Below are 23,558 nucleotides of genomic sequence, written 5' to 3' on the forward strand. Positions count from 1 at the left end.
ATTTAAACCACTGTTATTCTGGGTCTCTGTTAATGGCAGCCTAACACAATTCCTAATTCATGTGGTCCTGTTAACACCTCTGGAAACTGGGAAGCCCTCAAAAAACTCATTGAATATGTACGGATTTTTTCTGTGGAAAAGTTTCTTTGTGATCCTGTTACACTCTGGAAAATGCACATTATTTCTTTCACAATTTAAGATTCCATCATTCAATAACCGTTCTCTTCTTAGAAATTGTTTCCGGTTCTCACTTGCACATTGTGGGTGCTCTGCAAGATTGAAACAACAACTTGATACCCGGAAACAATGAAAGTGTTATATAGATGGAGCAGTTTTTTAAGTGGGAAGGAAAAGTACTCACTGTGGCGATGTAGGATGAGCACCAGTTTATTATTTCCTCCCTCAAGTATTATCCCAAATGTTAGGACAACACAAATAATGATGAAAAGTCATTTAAAGCTTTATCTTAAACTGTAGGAGCCCAAGGAATCTCAGTGCCACGTTGACTAGACAGTATCACATGTCTGTTCACTTTTAGACATTGTTTTAGAAACCGCTTTTAGCCTCCATGATAGGTTATTAGACTCATGGTCCAGGTTTCCACCTTGACCTTTTGTAAGGTAAAAGGAAACCTGAGTAATTAGTTCCATAAATCAGCTTTCTTGCTCACTTTCCCCAGTGCCTGTGTTCTAATTATCTGCATCTTGAGGAGATACTTTGAACACACAAGCAACCTGCCATTCTACTGGCTCTAGATATCTAGATTTGGCTCATTAACAAATGTAAGTATCTGCCACAAAGCCAGCCTTTGATAAATAGGGTTTCTAACACGTTTTCATGTAACTAGTAAATCACCATTGGTGGAAAGGAGAACATTAGAATCAGGAAATGTTGTGATTTATTTCTCTCTCAATGCTGTGATTACTGATTGATACATTCAGCCAACATTTATTGAGCACCTACTATGATAGAAATAGCACTTCATTCTGTTAAAAATAATGTTTCTTTTAAACTCCCTAAACTAGGTTTTAACACATAAGTTATTGGTACTTGGAATCAAATATTTTAAAACAAAATATCTTAATCATCTCTCTTTTGCAAGGAAGGCTTTTTTTTTTTCTCATTTTAAAAGGATGTTTTTCCTTTTTTCCTTTTTACAACAGGATAATCATTTGGCTTGTGTTGTTCACAGATTCATATGAATGTTTCTTATAAATGTCAAATATATAGGAGCAATGTTTTTCTCTCCCCAAATTTCTCCTGAATCTCAGGTTTTTATCAATTTGCTATTTTGTAGATCCTATTCATCAGTATTTGTTTATTCATAACCATTTCTCAAGGCCTTGATATTTGCTCAGCTCCATATTTTGTGCCCTACTGGGACAGGCTCAAATCCATCTGAGACAAACAGAAGCCTCAAAGAATATATCCAAAGAATAATGTCAACTTTAAAAGTTATATAAATTCCTGGAGCTGTACCATCTTATTACCTTTCTATAAAAATGTCAACATCTTCTCCTATACTTTTTCACTTTGCATCTTGGTCAGACACCTTTCTACCTTGAGATTAAACTAAATCTCTTGGTTCAGACAACCCTGGAGTCAAACTTCTGCTCAACATCCTATTGGCTGAATGCCTTTATGGTACTCTGGGCAGTGTTTTCATCTGTAAAATAGGGATAATACTCTACCCACAGGACTGGGTTGCTGTAAGGATTAAATGTAAAGTATACAGCATATGCCTGGCACAGAACAAGCAGCCCATTCTTGTCACCTGTGAATTTCAGACTTGTTTGTATCATTACTCAATAATCATCTTTCGTTCCACCCTGTTAAATTGTTTCAATCAGTGACTATTCAATGAACTTTTTAATAAATATATAACACAATCAGGGATGAGTCATAGCACATTGGGACTGCTTTTCAACGTAGATGATTTTAAGAAGGAACTATTCCAACACCATTTCTTCATGTGATCACTGCAGGGTACTCAAAAAAGAAGTGTTTGGTTCTTTCCTGATAACAAAGAATAAGAGAAGATGAAATTACTATAAGCGTCAGTAACTTAAGTATAAAAGATATATGAATATATGGGAATGAAAAATACATATACAGTTTTTTTTTTTTTCACAGAGCCTCTTTACTTTAAGCCCAAACTTGATTCCCAGGTACAGGGCTCTGTAACTTTCCTTGGCATTGAAGTCATGAAGTCTCCTGTCCTCTAAAGCCAGGGCAGTCTGCAGTGGAAGCAAGCAGCACGCGCTAAGCACAGCACAGTGGGAACCCCGGGGCGTTCGCTGCTGCTCCCACCTGTAGGCCAGGTCATTGTGACGCAAATGATTTGGACACGTGGCACACCTGCGGGAGAGCAGGGGCGGGGTCACCCTGGGCGGCAGATCCGAGCGGGGTGTACCCTAGGAGATGGGGGTCGAGGAAAGACCCCAGGGAATAGAGAGAGGGAGACTCACTCCCCCAATCCCGGACCCGCCCCAAACAAGGTGAGGCCATCGCCCTCTCCCTCCTCTGGGTCCCTGGGTCTTGCTGGGAGGGGTCGCCCGCCGGGGATTCTTCGGAGGGGAGAAGCGGGGAGGGGAGACGACGGCGGGGCCCCGGCCCCTGGCGCTCGCGGAGAGGCGAAGGCGCCCGCTCCCCCCGGCCACTGCGCTGCGCTGCGGCGCTCACGGGTTCCGCCGGCTGCTATTCCGGCTGGCGGCGACCGCCGCAGGAAGGGCCGGTTCCTGCGCTCCCCCCGCCCCCTTCCCTCGCCTTCTGCTGACGCCGACGTCGGATGAGGGAGCTGGAGGGACGCTCGGATCGCGGCCGAAAGGCTCCTAGGGGCCGAGGCTCCGAGGTACCTGCCCTACGGGGCCGTGGCGAGGGCGAGCTGGGCGGGCTGCAGGCTGCATTGGGAGACGCCCGGCAGCCGGGGCGGTCGGGGGCCTGGGGCTGCCAGCCCTCCGCGGGCGCCGGTGACAAGCAGGTCGCCTCCTCCTGCCCCCCTGTCCCTGTGCAAGAACCGCCGCAGCCCCTTCCCTTTCCCCGCCGCCGCCCTGGGGCCTGGGAAGGTCTGGAGGATGCGCGCGCGCCTCGAGAGCGCGCGTCAGCCCCGGTGGGGCGCGGAGGGAAACGTTCCGCGCTCCAGCCCCATCTCTGGACCCGGCGTTTGCAGCACCCGCTTCCCCGCCCACCCACCCCACCCACGCAGTGCCTCGCCTTCCCAACGCCTCCGGCCCCAGGACCCCGAGGTCCTTCTTGGACAGGGACTTGCGTGCGGGGCTGACTTGTTGACGAGTTCACCTGCCGCGGCTCCTGGTGTTTGCTTTTTCTCTTCCTTTAGCCCGTCTTTGGCGGAGGTGGCAGGGAGCAGATGGGTACTCTTTATAACCACTAGTACCGGGAGGCCTGAGCTTGATCTCCCGCGGGCGAAGTGCTCACCAACCTCGGACCCGACTGGAGCGAGAGTCCCTACGCAGGCCAGGTCCTGGCCAACCCTGGCGCGCCCGTTTCCTTTAGGTGCTGCTGACACCGCCTTTCCTGCCTCGCGGCTATCGCAGCTCCTGCTTCCTCTAGAAAGGAACATATCCTGTTACTGCGTCTGCCTTTGCCCAGAGCGGCTCCCCATTAACGTTTCCCATTGCCTTTTTACTTGGAGTGCCCCGAAGGCCCCTCAACTTCTCTTTGGGGGTCTTAAAAATAGTGCGTGCGCCCTTTCTCTGGCGAAAGGCATTAACTGGCTGGTTGGGGGAGAGTTCTAGTTCAAAAAGGGAATCAGGTTCTCTACTGTTTAGATAGCATAAAAAATTATCACGAGAAAGGGTGCTGGGTGGCAGCCTTAGTAACTGAGATCTGGTAACTTTATACAAATTATCAGGGCCTGGAAAATGTACCACCAGCTGGTTTGAAAATGCTATTGAATGTAGGAAGAAACGCACATAAGGCATTGGCCATTAAGGTCCTATAAATTATGACTCATTGCAAACATGTTCATGTCTAAACATTTCAGTAAAGCCTCACCAGAAAAATATCAGGTTGGTTTCTGTGGACCTTTAGTTTTTCTGAGATCTGAACTGTTCCTTGGGGTGGGGGAATGAAATAGGGAACGCTTATTAGTTTGAAATCTGTGCTCCAGACTCAATTTCTTACCTTCTGTTTAAAACACACATTTTTTACTTTTGAGTGAATTTTCAAACCATTCTTTTTGTTTTTGTTGTTTTAGGTTGCAGTCTTTATTTTGAAACATCGTGTGTAGAGAATACCATAGGGGCAAAATCAGTTTATAATCCTTAATATTTCGATTATCATTGTTTGGTTTCAGACTGCCATGTATATATTTAATTTAAGGAGATGTAGCTTTCTAATTGGATCTTTTTTGCATTACATAGGTAAAGAGTTGTACTGTCATTAAAGATGAATCTTTAGAAAATGACAGTTAAGCTACTGAGTACTCATTGTAATAGTAGAGAGACCCAAGGCTAAAAAAACTGACCTTGGACACTCCATCCATAGGGCATTACATGCTAAAGACACTGGATGGTAAATGCCTAGAGAGCAAGTTTATTTTATAGCTGTCTTTGCTTCATTTGGTCCACCTGAGACCCTATCTGACTGCTTTCTCTGAGCATCTTTATTACCATGCATTTCTCTCCGCATCAACCTTATGAAAAAATATGGACAATTTTGTTACTCAAAAGAAAACCTTCAAAACTGCTGCATTTTCAGTGTATTTGACTAAACAGTACATTTTTTTTTCAGGTGCAGGCAGTTTTATCAGAGAAAGAGAAGTGTGGCAACTGTGAAATGACAAGGCAGGGTAAACCTGTATTGGTGTGAACTTTTAAGTTATAGAAACCTCATACAGGAGAAGGCGGTGAAGTTAATAGGCCACAAGGATCAGGAAGGATTTTTCCTCTTTATTGGTTGAGCCCCACATCTAGAAGCCTGAGAGTAGGTGGCAACGTTTAGGATCAGTGCGCCGGCTACTAATGTCCTTTTTATTCCATCTGCACTATCAGATTTATGGGAACCATGGACAAGGATGCTATCTGTATGTTTTTGTCCATGAGTCAACATAGATCACTAATTAATTAACCTCATGCCCATCCTCACCCCCATCCAGAATCTGCCTCAGCAAAGCCCTTAACTCCAATACCGATACCTACAGGAGGAACATTTTTTTCCTCAAGCTGTCACGTTTTATACCACCATCATATTTAATGCCATGGAGGCTGGGCAGAGGACAGGTTTTGGATCCCAATAGAGCAGAATTGGAACCCCAGCTGCAACACTTAATTAGCCATGTGACCTTGAGCAAGTTACTTAAGCTTTTTTTTTTTTTTTTTTTTTGCAGTACGAGGGCCTCTCACTGTTGTGGCCTCTCCCGTTGCGGAGCACAGGCTCCGGACGCGCAGGCTCAGTGGCCATGGCTCACGGGCCCAGCTGCTCTGCGGCATGTGGGATCTTCCCGGACCGGGGCACAAACCCGTGTCCCCTGCATCAGCAGGCGGACTCTCAACCACTGCACCACCAGGGAAGCCCTATATATTCTTTTAAAACAAAGCCTTTCTTCTCTGTGACTGTAGGCCAGTTACTTAGGATAAGTAACTGATTTTGAGCTTCATCCATAAAACGAGGATGATGTCCACTGGACAGTGTTGTCAGAATAAGCATACTGTGCACGAAGCATTCATGTCAGTCTGAGAAGTAGTAATTCCTCAACTAATGGTAATTACTTGTCTCAGTGTAAACCTAGGGAGAGAATGAGTTCATGGAAAGCTGAGAAAATGGCATTGCTCATGATAGGAAGTCTCTCCTCCTAAGTCAGATGATGTCGTTCATCAGGACTTTGGCCAAATCAGAGGAGTGGGGTCACTACTGAGTTTTCAGCAAGCATTTGTTATGTGTGTGTTATATGCCATGCATTGTTCCAGAACTGGGAATCCCAAGACAAGACCCAGACTCTACACTGCTCTGGAGGAGCCTGCAGCCTAGTGAGGGAGATCAAGGGGTCAGGTGACAATTACATTTCAGGAAAAGTGGGGAGGGAATGAAGCCCAGGGCAGAGGTACCCAACTGACAGGAGAGAGAGCAGAGAAAACCTGAGATTTGTGGAGGAGGTGACCCTTGAGTTAAGCCTTAAAGGGCCAGTAGGAATTTGGCAGGTCAGAAAAGGTTGGGAGTGGAGAGAGAGAGTTCACCACACAGTACCCAGGTATACAGAGGGAAAGAATACTGGCAAATAGTCCTCATGCCTGGAGCCCAGTGTGCATGTGTATCCCTCATTAGCTGAGTGACCTTGGGCAAGTTTGATCACCTGTGAATTGAGAGGCTTAAATGTATTAATCAACGTAAGCACAGGACTGATTTCAATTATGTGCTCTATAGTCGTGGAGAGGCGGTAGAGGTATTAGTAGAAAATAAGGGACTGACATTAAAAAGACATTAGAATTAGAGGAAATTAAAGAGGTCAATTTTAGAATACGTTTAACAGAAATTACATAGAATTAAAAGAGGGTGACTGAAGAAGACAACTGAATGCATGACTGTGGGTGGGAAACACGAGGTATATATATTCAGTGATGGACCAATGAATATAGAGATAATGGTATATTGCTAGCCCTGAGAGTCTAGACTTGAGAGTGGGAAGTTCCTCTCATTCTGTGGTGTATTTGTACAACGAGTGACTGTAAAGTTTTGCAGCTATTTTCCCAGAGCACGCATTAAAATCCGTCATCATGATCACTCACACCCACCCACTTCTCTGTTCCCAGGGTAGGGCATGGAAACCTAATGATACGTGGGGTAAATCCAGCCTTCTCTGCATGTTTCTGGGGTAGCGCATCCTAAGCCAGGGACCAAGGAGCTAATTGTGATAAATGGTGCCCCCCTCTTCTTATGGGTAGGAACCCTGATAGCCGCCAGGAGTCTTCGGCAAGGTTTTGTTGTGCACAAGCACCATGGTGGTAATGGATTTGGGGCTAACACAGCCTGAGCCTGTGATTAGGAGAGATTGTTTTTATAGAAACCAAGCCCAGTATCCAGTCCCTTTGGTCCAGGAGTAGAGTGGAGTGCTTAGAAACAGGAGTTCAGAGGTCAAAAGCAGCCTTGAATTTACTAGCTGTTGACTTTGGGCAAATTATTTCACCTTTCTAAGCTTTTTTTCTCACTTGCAAAATGGGGTTGTATCCCCTTCTGGTGTGGGCATTAACTCCAAGTGCTTCACACATGTAAAGTGCCCCATAAATGGTAGCACAAAATTATTGCCCTTTGTCCAGCACATATTTACTAAAGGCCTATTGTGTTTCAGGTTCTGTGCTTGGTGTAAGGAGGCAAAGATGAACCAGTTAGGGTCCCTGCCTTCAAGGGACTTCCAGGCTAGTGTGGGGCATGCAGATGTAATCAGCTCATCACAGGAGAATAATGGGAGTGCAAGGCACCACTAGCATCAGTGTGGAGCAGGAGGGCAGGTGTTGGGTTGGGGAAGACTTCACGGAGGAGGTGACATTTGAGAGTCTTGAAATAAGATGTTAAGTTTGGCCAATTGGACAAAGGAGGGGAGGTCACTTCAAATGGAGGGAAACTTTGCAAAGCCTTGAAATGAGATAGTGTATTCAGGAAAGTTCTAGCATTCTGAAATGACCGGAAGGAATAGTTCTGTGCGAGGTGAACATTTTGGGGAAGGGGCCAGAATGTGAAGGGGCTTGGTTTTTTTGCTACAAAGTTTGGACTTTCTCTAGGGACAAGAGAAGGCAATTAAAGCGTTTTAAGTAGGAGGATGGTGTGATTAGATTTGCATATTATAGAAATAGTTCAGACCATGGTGTAAAAGATTGGAGTGGGCAGATACAGGGATGGTTTTGCCTCTGAAGGCCTAGACTAAGCTCTGGCTGTGAATCTAGAAAGGAGAAGATGTATTTAGTAGCCTTTTAGGAGGTAGAATGGAGAGAACTTGGAGACCAGCAGCTAAAGACGAGAAAGAAGTCAAGTTTCCAAATTGGGCCACTCAGTAGATTTTGTGCTGGTAATTAACATAGGGACCACAGAAAAAAGAAACATTTGGGGGTGGAGATGGAGAGAGATAATTTTAGTTTTAGAGGTCCTGAATTTGAAGTGCCTATCGGACATCCAGGTGAAGATGACCATAGGAAAATGGAGAGTTAAATACCTCTCCAGAGCACCAAATCCACATTTTGATCCCCCTACTGTAGTCTCTGGAGAGGTGTTTAATTCTGGAAGTTGTTGGCATACAGCTGTTGGTTGAAGCCACAGAAGTGGATTAAATCACCTAGAGGGAGCAAGTAAAGTGTAATAGAAGACGGCTAAGGTTGGAACCTTGTAGAGCAATGATATTCAAGATATCACTGCACACAGAGGAAAAGGAGCTAACAAAGGAAACTGAAAAATTACCAAAGTGTAGAGAGTGTTTTCTGAGAAGTCAAGAAGGGGAGCTTAGTCAAAGGTCAAGCGAGAGGAGAACTTGAGTTGGGCTCCTGGTGAAAACCTTTCTCTGGTGTGGTGGAGAAAGGAACCAGACTGTGTGGGCGTAGAAGAACTTTGTGAAGAGAAGGAAGAGGATGGTAACTGGAGGAAGAAACAGGTTGGAGGATATGGGTTGACGGCAGAAAGAGAGGTTGATTAACTTGAAAGAGAAGGGATAATAGATGGACCAAGGTGAGAAGGGGCAAAAGGGTAAGACCTGTCCCTTCTGAAGGGAAAGGAACAGCAGTGGTTATAGTCATGGTGCTGGATGGTTCCAAAGAACTGAGTAGTGGTGATGAAGAGTGGAAGCCATGAGAGAAGGGGCCCAGCACAATGCCCAGGGCCGTGATTCCGCATAGAGCATGAGGAGGGAGGCTGGTCATCACCACCCTGGGGATTTTCCTTCTACCTGCTGCTCCCTGAAGGCCAGGAGTTGAGTGTCCTTGTATCTAATACTCTTTCCTCTGTGTTGCCGTAGGCAGCATGGGCAACATTGTGAAGTACGTAAACTTTGCGTTGGTACCAAACCACTTGCCGCTTTCTGTTTCCTGCTTCTCTCTTCTTTGCACTCCTGACCTGAAGCTCTGTGCCTTTGAGCTACTTCCTGGTGGTTCTACCTGGTTATTCTACGTGCCTTACCAGGTATATGTCCAATAGACCTGTCTTTCCTGATTCCCACCAAAATAATTGGTCTTGTGCCTTATTTGCTATTAATAATGGTTAATAATTTATTCACTATTAATAATAACAGCACTATTGCTGCTGTTTATTCCAGTAAATGTCTTCCCTAAGAAAGTAGCAAGAACCTGGAAAAGGGATCTTTTATTAGTTCTCAAATAACACCAAGTAGATGACCCAAGGGTGGCTCTGTTAATTGGGGTACGTGAAAATGCAAAGCTCTCTCTTTCTGCCTGCTTCCCTTTGCTGCTGACTTTTATTTAAAGGTCCTCCTCTTGCATCTCCCTCCCCTGCCTGGGCTGCCTTCATCCCTTGCTCTTAAACCAGCCCAAACTCCAACATGATTTAGGGGCCACTACTTTACCAAGGAAAGTCCTTGAATCCGTGCCGTTTCCAGAGAAAGGAGCTGTGTGGGTTTGTTTACAGGACCTGTGCACAGCATAGATATTTTATAAACCACGTACTGGTGTATGTGTGTTTCAGTAATTTAAAACTAATGAAAAAAGCTTACTCTGTGCCTTGGGAAATTTCCTTCAATCCTGGGCCTCAGTTGGCTCATCTATGAAAGGGGAAGATTGGACTGAATGATCTGTAAGTTCTCTCCTATCTCTGAGTGATCCTGGGGAGGCCTAAGAAATTACTTGATCATCTCTTTAAGAGGCTTTCAATTATGAATTTAACCTTAAAGAAAGAGAACTTTGTGAACAGTAGTATCTCCCCAATTGTTCTGATTGTTGACATTATGCTTATGTGTAATTTCATATAGGTGTCGTCACTACATTCACATTCTTCTTCTTCCTTCACACTTGTAATATTATTAACCATTCATATTTATATATGAGTTATGTATATTTCATTTATAAATATATGTATGCATTTTATATTTGTAGGTATTTATATATGTGCGTATGTGTGTGTGTGTATATATATATATATAGCGAGAGAGAGAGAGAGAGATTGATTGTCCTTATATTCTCACTTTTGATGGCCTAAAGGTAGTTCATCCACTTCACATAATCATTCCTGTGAATCTGATTTAAAGCAGTATATTTTGCATATAGAGTTGGACCTTTTTAAAGCAACTTATTATGAAAATGTGAATTGTAGCCATTTTGTAGTTCATTTTAAAAGATTATATATACACGTATATATACACATATATGGTCTTTGTATATATACATACACATGTATATAAATAAGATTTTATTTTTGTAATGACATCTCTGACAGGATAATTGTCAGAGATTCTGGGGAGAAAACTGTTTAAAGGTATTTATATTTGTACAGAAGATTGATAACCTGAGTTACGGAATTAATTTTTAGCTGTTTGCTGCTTTGTTTAATGCCTTAGACCAAGGCTGTCCAATAAAAATATAAGGGCAGCCACATGTGTAATTTAAAACATTCTAGGAGGCATATTGAAACAACTGAAAAGAAGCAGGGGGCATTAGATGATATACTTATGTAACCCAGTATATCCAAAATATTATTCAACATAAAATATAAAAATACATATATAAAATATAAATAAGTATGAACATAATTAAATATAACATATAATATGTAAATATATATTTATATATAATATAGCTATTTAGTTATATAAAATTTAAATATACATATATATCAATATAAAATACATATAATTTTATCAACATAAAATATAAATGAGTATAAAATACAAATTTCTTAATAGACATTTTACTTTTGGGGGGTTACTAAGTCTGCAAATTATAGTGTGTGTTTTACTTGAAAGCATATCTGATTTCAAACTAGCCATATTTCAAGTTGCTCAATAGCCATGTGTGTTTGAAATATTTCAAACTAGCCATATTTCAAGTGGCCGATGTACTGGACACCACAGTCTCGGATGAGAAAGTTAGTTTATCTCAGATTAATCTTTCATAAAAAAAATTTATCCCAATTATAAAATGCAGTTTTAAAATTTAATTTAAGGAAAACATGTATTCCCATCATTTAATAATGTTCTATGCTGGCAGTTGAAGCCTCTAGTATTTCTTGACAGAAGTTGATTGAGACCTTTGTCTGACTAGGGTGTTCCTTCATTCTTCACCTTGTGACATTAAGCTTTTAGAGAAAAAGCCACTGTAAGTACCAGAGATTAAAATCCATACGTATGCTAAATTTGAATTGACATTTGAAAGTTACATAAACCAACCTAAATAAAATCAAGGGTGAATATAATTTATACAGCAAGGGTTTTTTAAAATCCTTTCTTTAGCAAAGATACCCTATTTGTTCCTATCTGTTTCCAGTCTTCTAATCCATTTCGTATTATTTGCTCTTTTAGATTTCCTTGAGGTTTGTTGTGTTCAATGCTAGCCTCGTCATTACTACCATCATGAGTTTTGTTGCAGCACAAAATTCACCCTTACTCCTCCTTTGCAAGCAGGGCTGTAAGCGAGAGAAAGAAGAGCAAGACCTAGATTGTGCCCCTTGTGAGCAATTTGAGTTTGCGGTTTATTTTGATTTTAGTTTGTTTTGTGGGGACATAATATTTTTAACTAATATTAATGTTAAGGATGAAAGCTTTTTAGAGAATACATTGGCTTTTTTTTTAACGTTTCTTCAAATATGGGATACTATATTTGATATTTTCCTTTGAGAGACATCTCTTGGAAGAGAGGAAGAGACTCAGGAAAGCACCAGGTTGCTAATCAGCTGATGAGTGTTTCAGTCCCAGAATTCCTCCTCCTAAACTTGATCTTTAAGCTGATCTTGGAAAAGTCTCTCTTTCTAGAAACCCAATTTCCTTATCTTTAAAAAGGAAGATGTTGTGTTCATTATCTCTAAGCTTTCTCTTAGATGTAAATATCTCTGAAAATAATTAAAATTAGCTTCATGGTTTTGTGACTGAGGGCATCCTAGATGTCAGCTAGCCTAGTCTACTATTTTACAGATGAGCCAAGTGAGGCCAGATAGTGAAGTGACTTGGAGGAGGGACAGATTTGTGGCATGGTCGTGGGTTTCCCGGATTTTATATTGAGCAGCATATTGGGAGAAAAGTTATACTGGCGTTAAAAATATTTACTTCAGGATGTGATTTTAATAGAGTTAGGGAGTTATTAAGCTTAATTAATGCCTGTATATAATACTTGAGCTGTTTTGAAATGTGAGCGATCATTTAAAAATATTTTAAAAATATCCTAAGCCCCAATTCATTAACAGAAAATGCAAACTTGCATGTGTAGGGTTTAAATAAAAACTCATCTATCATCTATCTTTTAGCTGCCTTGAATAAGGTTAGAATTCTGCTTTCCTCCTGTAGGACTTGCTGACTCACAAAATTAAAGCATGACTCATAAAATTAAATCATGATGGTGTTTCACATTTGCTTGTGAATTTATGAAATGTTAAAAATCATTTGCAGGAGACCCAAACTCAGCTAGAAACAGAATCCATTTAAAGTTATATGGAATGCTCAAGTAGTCATAACCCTATCAAAATCTGAAAAGGAAGGCTGTGATATCTGAGACATAGAAAAACACCCATAAAAGCTAGTCAAAATCACATTACGTTAATTAATGTTTAGCTTTTGAAAGGATAGAAGATACTTCAACTTCCCACCTTCCACAGGGATCTCTCTTTATCAACTATGTGTGAACACAGTTTGATGCATCAAGATTGAAATAATAATAAAAATAAATATAGTTAATTATGCCTGGAGGAATTGTTTTAGTTTTTCCTCCCCATTTCTACTGAAACCATTTAAATATTTATATTTAAAACACTTTTCCTTCTCTACATGGGAAATTATAAAAATCATTGTAGACATAAGAGAAAGTGACTAGAGGTAAACTTCTGGGGAAAAAAGATGAAAATACATTGAACAAAATAAAAAGTACAAACATAAATTGTTTTTTAATGTGGCACCTAGAACCTCTGACAAATGTGTGTTTCTTCATTTGGCAAGTCGTTAGGAGCCTGTATCTGAGCCCTGGCTCTGAAGCTGATTTGCTTGGCTCTCTCTGGATCACAGGTTCCCCAATTTAAAAGGAAGGGGCTTCATTCCATTGTTTTCTCAACTCCCTCTAGGCTCTTAAATTATACAGCTTGTATTAGTTCTGAGGTTATGCATCAGAGAAACAAAACCAACTGTTGAAAACTGGTAATATTTCTAGATGAAGTTGATCTCTGAGAAAACGGAAAGATGGAATGAGGAGAAAATTATATAAATTAGTATCCTGCAATTGGAAGCTAAACCCAAGAGATCTGCCAAAGGCATCCAACATTTGTTACGGAAAGTCAATTAGGAAATGTAGCAAAGACAGGACATAGAAAGTGACCACTGCATTTGAAATAGACAGCATCAAATGTCTACCCTCCAGGAGAGACTGGTCCCCATGTGTCCCCGGTCACAGCTCCTGTTCTTCAAGTTCTAGGACTGCATAACTGCTTACAGTTGGTTGCACACACACACCATGCAGTTCTACTGTGGAAGCAATTTGTTCATTGCTTTCCCTCTGCCTGGTATAATACCCTCCCCACATATCCACACACACTCCTGCCCTTCCCCTGACCAGCAACTACTGATTCTTAGAATCCCAGCCCAGAGGCTATGTAGGAAGCCAGCTCGGTGCCCTGACTTCTTTGTTCGTCTAACCCTGGGCACCTTCCTCATCCATGGCACTTCTTCCCCATCACAGGCAGCACTTGGCATCCCCTGACTTCAGATTCTCTGTTCACTTATATACAAATAGCCCCAAAAGTCTATGGCAAATAGTGATGTGTAATTTTATAGAGGTTTAGTTTTAAAGAATTACTCTGTATTTGATCAAATATAAGAAACTATTGCTTATAAGCTCTTTTACCATTTTATGTTCCATGAAGAAGGAAAAATGACTGCCAAACAGTTGACAAGGTATCGATTATACAACACATCCTGGTTTCAGGAAGGTTGGAATGTGAACAGATTTGCACCTTCGATTCAATGACATGTGGTGCCGTGAAGCTGGTGTTTGGGAATGAGTGATTTTACTATGGGATGATTCAAACATACCCCCATGCACCCACATCACTGTAAGACTCTGTTCTGTTCTCTTGAAAAGTGTGTTTCTTTTGGGGGGAAAAATGGCCCACTTCCCAAAGAAAGCTAAATGCTGGTTGTGCACAACAGAACTGAAGTGCTCTAAGATGGTGACAATTTTTAGTTAGAAAATAGAGATTTTGAATAAATTAGACAAATGACAAATTTGGCTGTGGCTCTGATCTGCAATTCAAGAGAATCCACCATATGCTCAGTACAGATATAGGAAAAAGGGATTCTGGACTCAGTCTCAGCTAGTACTCCAACTAATAGAAAACCTGCTCACTGAGAGAAGAGAAAAACCTACTGCTAAAGTTGGAAAGATAATTAATTTGAGGCATGAAACTGCATAAGAAACAGGACACACTTAGGAAATGTGAGTCAAGAGGAAGCTTACTGAAATATTTTTGTGTGTTGAGAATATTGATATGGTGAAATATAACTACTCATCTTACCTTTACTCTGCGTAAGCATTGGCTCAAGAATTTTAGACTCTTTGCATAATTCAAATGTAATCAGAGGTGCTATCAGCTAACTCCATAAACTCATAGAGAAGTGTTCTGGGCTGGAACAAATGTTCAGTGCAGCTGAAGGCAGCCTGTATGGAATGAAAATACTCTGCCATGTTACATTTCCAAGGAGGAAAATCCAGTATCAGGGTTGGAGGCAGCCATGGACAGACCGAATCCACTTTGTAGCAATGCATCAAACTTTGTTTAAACCAGGCTTGCTTTAGTGTTCTATGAACCTTGGGGTATTTGGAAAAAACTTTTGCTTAGGTATTGGCCAACCAGTGTGTTCAAAATGGCTTTTCAATGGCTATTGGAAATAAAAACAAGTGAGACAGTTGTGGTCTGTCCACATGGGTGGATAAAATTGAAGACTCAACATACCAAGCATGAAGAAAAGCATAGAGGAGAATGAACATAATGACTGCACAGAACCCCTGTAGAAAATCTGAACAAAGTATCCCTGCTCCCACTTCTCCCAGTTTTCCCCATGTGGCGAGATGGTCTTGCAGCCACATGTGTGTGTCAGAGAACAGCTCCTGGTTTTAATGCCTGGCCTCGGATCCTGAGGTGGAAGTATTATAATTCCATCACAGTGCAGCCTGGGAAAGTCTAAGAGGATTAGGTCGGTTGTCTTATGTCACCCAAGAAGATGCTGCTGGCCTCAGCAGCAGTCCCACCTCTGAGTAGGGAGACATCTTTCCCCTTTATTACTTGTCTTAGACACAGAACCTTTTCCTCACTCACTCATCCTCCCACTCTCAGGGTTGCGACATCAAAATTAGGAACTAACTTTTCATTGATCTATTAACTCTTGGGCCTGTACTATTTTTTTTTTTTTTTTTTTTTTTTTGCGGTACGCAGGCCTCTCACTGTTGTGGCCTCTCCCGTTGCGGAGCACAGGCTCCGGATGCGCAGGCTCAGCGGCCTTGGCTCACGGGCCCAGCCGCTCCGCGGCATGTGGGATCTTCCCGGACCGGGGCACGAACCCGTGTCCCCCACATCGGCAGGCGCACTCTCAACCACTGCGCCACCAGGGAAGACCCCGTACTTCTTTGAGTAGGTCTTAAATATTATTGGCTCATCTGCTTTGTCCCCGGGGAGACAGAATTTAGTGAAACACAAGCATTCATGTGGTCAAGTCATGCTGAATTTAACAATATTGGTGCTTTTCTTTTTCTTATCATGGAATTCACAGTCCGTGAGCAACTTGATACTTGCTCTTCCTTGCCTGTCTCCTAAGGTAAGGTGACCACAAGTAGAACTTTAGGAAGTCTTCTCTGTGCTATTAACAACCTTGAGACCTGATACCATTCATTTTGGGCTTCTTTCATAAGTGCTTTGTGGCAGAAGTGGAGAAAGAGCTTCCTCTGCAGAATCGTGAATTGAAGTATTAGCTAAACATATACTTTATTGTATTTTAAAGGGAAAATGATATTTTTACAGCAGAGTTTACAAATTTGGGGATACATGAAGATCTTTTTATATGTCTCTTGCAAATGTCAAGAGTCTCTTGGATCTAGAAATTATGTTTATATACGTCTGTCTTTCCTGCTCAGCCTGCACTGCCCGATATTATAGCCAATAACCACATCTAGCCTTTGAGCATTTAATGTGGCTGGTCTCAACTGAGATGTACTATAAGTGTAAAATACATACCAGTTTTCAGACTTGATACAAAATCATGAATGCAAAGTATAGTTAGTAATTTTTTAATTGATTGCCTGTTGAAATAATATTTTAGATATATTGGGTTAAGTAAAATATATTTAAATTTTTTTACTTTTTACTTTTTTTTTTAAATGAATGAGTTTTCCTGTTATTCTACATTCCTGCTAGGACTGGTATTTTCAGCTTTGTTTGTTTGGAATGTAACCATTCTAATCAATGTGTAGGATTTCTCATATCTGTTATTTTCTTATAATCTCCTTATTATCAGGGTCTTTGTATATGATTTTTTTCCCATTTGTATATCTTGTATGGTAAGGTGTCTATTTGTATACTTGCCCGTGTTTTTTAACCTTTTGACTCCTTTCACCCATTTCTCCAGCCACTCACCACACACCTCTGGTGACCACCAATATGTTCTCTGTATCTATGAGCTTGTTTTTTTGTTTTGTTTCTTTGTTTTTGATTCCACATATAAGAGAGATCAGAAGATATTTGTCTTTCTCTACCTGACTTATTTCACTTAGCATAATGCCCTCAAAGTACATTTATGTTGTTGCGAATGGCAAGGTTTCCTTCTTTTTTATGGCTGAATAATATACCATCATAAGTATGTGTGTATGTGTGTGTATACACACACACACACAGAGGCAACAATTTCTTTATCCATTCATCCATCAGTGGACACTTATGTTGTTTCCGTGTGTTAGCTATTGTAAATAAGACTTCAGTGAACATGGGGGTGTGAATATCTTTTTGAGTTAGTGTTTTCACTTTTTTTAGGTAAATAACCAGAAGTAGAACTGCTAGATCACATGGTAGTTCTATTTTTAATCTTTTGAGGAACCTCCATACTGTTTTCCATAGTTGCTATGCCAATTTACATTCCCACCACATTCCCACCAACAGTGCACAAGGGTTCTCTTTTCTCCACATCCTCGCCAATGCTTGTTATTTCTTGTCTTTGATAATAGCTATTCTAAAAGGTTTGAGGTGATATCTCATTGTGGTTTTGATTTGCATTTCCCTGATGATTAGTAATGTTAAGCATATTTTCATGTACCTGTTGTCCATCTCTATGTCTTCTTGAGAAGAATGTCTATTCAGATCTACTGCCCATCTTTTAATCAGATTGCTTTTGCTGAGTTGTATGAGTTCTTTATATATTTTGGATATTAACCCCATATCAGATATATGATTTGCAAATATTTTCTCCCATTCAGTAGGTTGCCTTACATTTTGTTGATGGTTTCCTTTGCTAGGCAGGAAGTAGAAGCCTTTTAGTATGATGTCCCACTTACTTATTTTTGCTTTTGTTGTCAGATTCAAAAAGTTATTGCCAAGACCTATGTCAAGGAGATTACTGGCTATGTTTTCTTCTAGGAGTTTTATGGTTTCAGGTCTTACATTTAATTCTTTAATCCATTTTGAATTTAGTTTTGTGCATGGTGTGAGACACTAGTCTAGTTTTGTTCTTTTACATGTAGCTGTCCAGTTTTTCCAACACTATTTATTGAAGAGACTGTCCTTTCCCCATTGTATATTCCTGGCTCCTTTGTCGTGAATTAATTGACCATATATGTGTGGGTTTATTTTTTTTTTACTTTTTTAATATGGTTATTAGATCATTTAAAATTACTTATGTAGCTCATAGTATATTTCTATAGGACAGAGCTGATCTAGACTCTAGGTTCCTTGAGGCCAGGGACAGTGCCTGCCACATGTTAATTAAATGCTCGATGCATGTTTGATAAATCAAACTGTTGAAATGAAATGAATGAACAGATGAGAATTATAACAATTTTTTTAAATAGTTCTTTTGACACTGTGGATTTAGAAGGTGATAGGCCAGGTGAGATGGATTTTGTCAGTAAATCTTAAAATGTTTATTAATTGTCCCTGGTGTATGGGACTGAAACATACATTAAAAGAGATGCAAGTGCGGGCTGCAACTGCCATCTCATGAGACATTCAGATATCCCCTGTAGGCTGACCTGATTTTGCCACCCATGATTCCTTTGTTCAAGTGCCTTATATAATCCAGAAGTTTGTTCAAGAATGATCTATTTCTAGAGAGGATTTTTCCTTTGTGCCATTTAGCTGTGGTTCTCAGACTTTAATGTGCTTAAGAATCACTTGCAAAACCTGTTACAAATGCAGATTCCCAAACCCATTTCCAGAAATTCTAGTTCAGTAGGTAAGGGATGGGGCCCAGGAATCTTCATGTTAACACCCCAGAAGATTCCTGCGTAACTGACTTGTAAGCAATACCGTGAGGAACACTGCTGTATGGCATCATAATCTGGGAATAGCCTGAAAGTTCAGGAAAAGGGCAGTTTGTTTAGTGATTTTTATTATCTATTATACTATAAAGAACTCATTGTTAAATATATTAATAATAAAAAATTAATCAAAAAATTGCAGCAAACAGAACAATCAACAGTGAAAAGGCAACCTACCAAATGGGAGAAAATATTTGCAAACCATATATCAAAGAAGGGGTTAATATCCAGAATATATAAAGAACTCCTATAATACAATAACAAAAAAATTACCCAATTAAAAAAATAGGCAAAGGACTTGAATAGACATTTCTCCAAAGAAGATATGCAAATGGCCAAAAAGCACATGGATGCTCTCCAGGAAGAAGAGAGATGCTGGTTACGGGATGCTGTCATTTCAGAGGCATCCGGACACTCTAAGAAAATGTCCTTCCTCTTTCCTGTCCCCATACCTGAAGCCTGGAATATCAACACCTCAATTGCGTTCCCTCAAAACATTTTTTAAAAGCCTTGGAGAGACTTCCCTGGTGGTCCAGTGGCTAAGACTGCGCGCTCCCAATGCAGGGGACCCAGGTTCAATCCCTGGTCAGGGGACGATCTAGATCCCACATGCTGCAACTAAAGAACCTGCATGACGCAAATGAAGATCCTGCATGCGGCAGCAAAGATCCCATGTGCTGCAACTAAGACCCGGTGCACCCAAATAAATAAATTAAAAAAAAAAAAAGCCTTGGAAACTCTGATCATTTTAGGGATCCTGGTTGTTAGGACCCTTTCTGAGGCAGAGGGAGAACGATTGGGTTTATGTTGTTGAAGTAGCCAGAGCATTCACACTCTGAGCATTCACTCCAGTGGCCAGCAGTCTGTGTCTGGTCAGAGGCCATTCCTTTAGGTAGCGAACTCTCCGTTCTTTCCAGTAACTGGTAGGCAAGTGTGGCTGGGCTGGCTGTCTCTGCCCCTCCCTGGGGTTGGCTAGCTCCCACGAGGGGGGCAAGTGGAATGAGGGGCAAAGGCATCAAGTGACTCCCATATTTACTAATGAGATGAAAATACAGTACTTGGTTGGTCAAAACTGAAATAATCTCATTTTCCTCCTTTGTACGCTTCTTGGTATCTTGTTCTGGGTTATCAATTCTTTTTGTTTGTTTTTGCAATGTGTTGGTTTACCTTCTAGAAATACTGATTATGAAAGATTTAAAATCTGTAAAGAGACAGACAGATGCAGTATACTCACCACCTAGCTTATCAAAGAAAATATTATGGGTACAAAGTCCCTGTATACTCCTCTCAAATAATATTCCGCATCCCCACTGCAGTGGTAACTGCTGTTTGGAATTTAGTGTTCGTCCTTCATATGCAATTCTTTATACCTTCACTCTATAATTGTATATTTCAACAATATAGAGTATTGTTTGGAATGTTACGGTCTCTATTTTATGTAGTCTTTTGCAACCTGCTTTTTTCATTCCACTTGCCTGTTCACTTCTTAAACTTCATTGAGGATATTTCTTCCAGTGTTACTTAACTAAACTACTCTAGACATTGGGGTACAGTGATACTGTGTAATAATGTTTGGCCCCCAAGATACAACTAGAAATGGCTTAGATTGAAAAACTTTATGTGTCAAATTAATGTATAATTATAATATAGCGTGTAACTGTTAAACATATTTGTTTTATTTCAGGTTATAATATAACTTATCCTCTCATGCTTTTTCCCTGTCCCTTCTCCCCAAATCATCAACAGTAGAAAAGGAAGAAGAAGGAAACATGTCAGGACACAAATGGTAAGTAATTTGTTGTCTCTTCTGAACTGGGAGAGGCTAATGAAAGAAGAAAGCATGTAGTATATGCTCAATAAATGTCTACTGAATGGAAAAATCAAGAGTCACAATAGCAGTAAATAACATGTTAGCCTATACCCAATGTTGAGTATAGTCAAGTTTTCAGTATCCCTACTAAATGTAATATGAAAACCAATAATCAAAAATATTCTCTAAGAAATTCATTTATGTGTAACTTTCTCCTGGGAATCTAACAATGGCTTTTCTTACCACCGTTTTTTTCAGTGTAATGAGTTGATACATTTTTTAATCTGTCTTATTTACAACTTCAAGTATTAGGGTTATAAGGGAATTTTATATAGGGCGGCTATAAAATAACAATAAAAATAACTCAGACTCATTAATACATAGTCATGACTTCAACCTTCATGAACATTCAGGAGCCAGTCATGGTTGGAAGTAGATGATGCTGAATAAAATAGATGTGGTAATTACATGACAGTGTTATCACTGCCTTTCACATGCCTATAAAGCATCTAACAGCATGTTAAACCAGTTATAAATTCCAGTTCTGTTACAAGCAGTGTTTCTGAACCCTTCTGAAACCTTGATCCACTGGGCAAGCAGATCTTTGTCGTTTTTTACCTTCTTTAATTTGCATCATGAAAAAGTGCATTGCATATTTTCATTTTTCAAAGGTACAATTGATTATAATAAGGAATATACTTTTTAAAATAAATTTATTTATTTACTTATTTATTTTTGGCTGAGTTGGGTCTTTGTTGCTGCGTGCAGGCTTTCTCTAGTTGTGGCGAGCGGGGGCTACTCTTCGTTGCGGTGCGTGGGCTTCTCATTGCGGTGGCTTCTCTTGTTGCGGAGCACGGACTCTAGGTGCGCGGGCTTCAGTAGTTGCGGCTCATGGGCTCTAGAGCGCAGACTCAGTAGTTGTGGCGCATGGGCTTAGTTGCTCTGCGACGTGTGGCATCTTCCTGGACCAGGGCTCAAACCTGTGTCCCCTGCATTGGCAGGCGGATTCTTAACCGCTGCGCTACGGTTACCACCCCAAGGAATATACTTCTTAATCCCTCCTCTCTCAGTAGAGAAGCAGTCAGGTCCAAGTCCTCTGTAATATCAAATGTCAAACTTTAAAAGTACTTTGCATGTCTTAAAATGTAATGAGCTTTAAAAGGTAATTAATAAATAGCTAAGGGATTTAGTTTCCCTGAGTATCCCCATCTGACAGCTCTGTAAGTGTTGTCAGACTATTTTTTTAATTGTTCCAGCTTGCCTCATTAAGACAAAAGGATGGCTTCATCCTGTGACCCTCGTAATGGCTGTCATATCCTGGCAGCAGGCTCAGGGAAGTAGGTAGTTGTCATCCACCTAGGAGAGATTGGAGAGTCCCAGGAGATGAGCCCTTCCCCATAGTCCTTCTCCCATTACTGTGCCACTTCATTTCTTGCTGCTGAAATACAAGGGCTGCAGAGAACATTGAAATGCGCACTACGCTGGGATTTAGAGCCTTGGATTTTAATCCTGTGTGATTTTGGGCAAGATTCCTTACGTTTTGAAACCTAAGATTCCTCATTTGTTAAATAACGGGTGAGGCATGTTCACTAAATGACCTCTAAAGTCCTTTTTTTCCCCCTCGAAATAGAATTTTTTTGTTGTTAATCCATGACCTTTAACCAAAAAAAACAAAACAAAACTGGGCTTCCCTGGTGGCGCAGTGGTTGAGAGTCCGCCTGCCAATGCAGGGGACACGGGTTCGTGCCCTGGTGCGGGAAGATCCCACATGCCGCGGAGCGGCTGGGCCCGTGAGCCATGGCCGCTGAGCCTGCGCGTCCGGAGCCTGTGCTCTGCAACGGGAGAGGCCACAGCAGTGAGAGGCCCGCGTACCGCAAAAAAAACAACAACAAAAACCTCAATAGAAAGAAATCCATCCTAGTCCCCGCTCTTAAAATTCCTTTCCCCTGAAATAGCCACAGTTTGGGGGAGTATATTCTTACCATCTTTTAATGCACATACTGTGTAGAGGGATTATCTTTTACATAAAAGCTATACATATTTTCATCTTATTTTCTCTGATTTAAGCTCATAACAAAATGGTTTTTATTTATATGTTTTAAATAAAAATTATATATATTTAAGGTGTGCAATATAATTTGATATGCATAGTGAAATGATTACTACAGTCAAGCTAGTTAACATACCATCTTTTAAAATTTAATTAATTTATTTGGTTGCTCTGGGTCTTTAGTTGCAGCAGGTGGGTAGCACACGGGCTCCTTAGTTGTGGCATGCAAACTCTTAGTTGTGGCATGCATGTGGGATCTAGTTCCCTGACCAGGGATCGAACCTGGGCCCCCTGCATTGGGAGCACAGAGTCTTAACCACTTCCCCACCAGGGAAGTCCCAACATATCATCTCCTTTTATAGTTACCACTTTTTGTGTGTGATGAGTGAACATGAAGAGTAATGCTTCTCTCCTAGCCTATTTCCAGTGTTGAATACAATATTATTAAGTACAGTCATCATGCCTGTACATGAAATATCTGGACTTATTCCAAGCTTTGAAATGATGCAGAAAGACATGAAGTAAACCATAATCCTTCTCCTCTTTCCAAAGATAACCATTGCTAAGGAAGTCATCTGAAACTGATTTTTTAAGAACAAATGTGTGAATTGAAACTTGTAAATGTTATCTGGCAGGAGAGTGTAAATCATCGAGTTTTGAGATACATATTTTGGTATAGTAGTATAAAGCAATTTCTGTTTTAGGACACAAGTCTGGCACATTTTGAGTGCTAATGGGATGGGGTGGAAGAAGTTACATGTCTGCAGAGGAAGATGCCTGGGGGTCCTGTGTGAGCTTTTGGACGGGAACCTTAGACAGGAGGGAGGTGTAGACAAAGCAAGGAGGGATGGAACACCAGTGGCAAACTTTCTGTCAATATTTGGGTACCCTGGTCACTTTTACAGAACTCCATTTCATTCTGAATTGAATTTTTTTCCAATTTCTTCCTTACATACTTTTTGATATGATCTTCACTGTGCTGTTCCAGAAGAATGGCTTCCTATCGGTATTTTAAGCATTTATGTTTAAGAATTTAAAG

The 23,558-nt window shown here is 40.8% G+C and overlaps 1 protein-coding gene and 1 long non-coding RNA gene across 18 annotated transcripts in view; one reads left to right on the plus strand and one right to left on the minus strand.

Annotated features, from left to right (window-relative positions):
• Window positions 1-1,850: 1,850 nt before the first annotated feature.
• LOC137229019 (uncharacterized) lies at window positions 1,851-3,502 on the minus strand. Its single transcript, XR_010945504.1, has 2 exons — window positions 3,298-3,502; window positions 1,851-2,358 (listed from the first exon to the last, which is right to left on the minus strand). It is a non-coding gene; the product is annotated as an uncharacterized lncRNA (long non-coding RNA).
• ICA1 (islet cell autoantigen 1) overlaps window positions 2,365-23,558 on the plus strand; it is a 145,107-nt gene continuing 123,913 nt past the window's right edge. For 2 of the 17 annotated variants that reach the window (XM_067746296.1, XM_067746307.1), the window contains exons 1-2: window positions 2,365-2,498; window positions 20,344-20,445. In XM_067746296.1, coding sequence (XP_067602397.1) covers window positions 20,429-20,445 — 17 coding nt within the window. In that variant the 5' untranslated portion in view covers window positions 2,365-2,498; window positions 20,344-20,428. Of the gene's footprint in view, window positions 2,499-2,637; window positions 2,852-4,752; window positions 4,945-15,749; window positions 15,769-20,343; window positions 20,446-23,558 lie in introns of those variants that run through there. The other 15 variants (XM_067746300.1, XM_067746309.1, XM_067746301.1 and 12 more) reach the window with 14 other exon arrangements.

The sequence above is a fragment of the Pseudorca crassidens genome, chromosome 8 (genome assembly GCF_039906515.1).
Source record: "Pseudorca crassidens isolate mPseCra1 chromosome 8, mPseCra1.hap1, whole genome shotgun sequence".
Lineage (NCBI taxonomy): Eukaryota > Metazoa > Chordata > Mammalia > Artiodactyla > Delphinidae > Pseudorca > Pseudorca crassidens.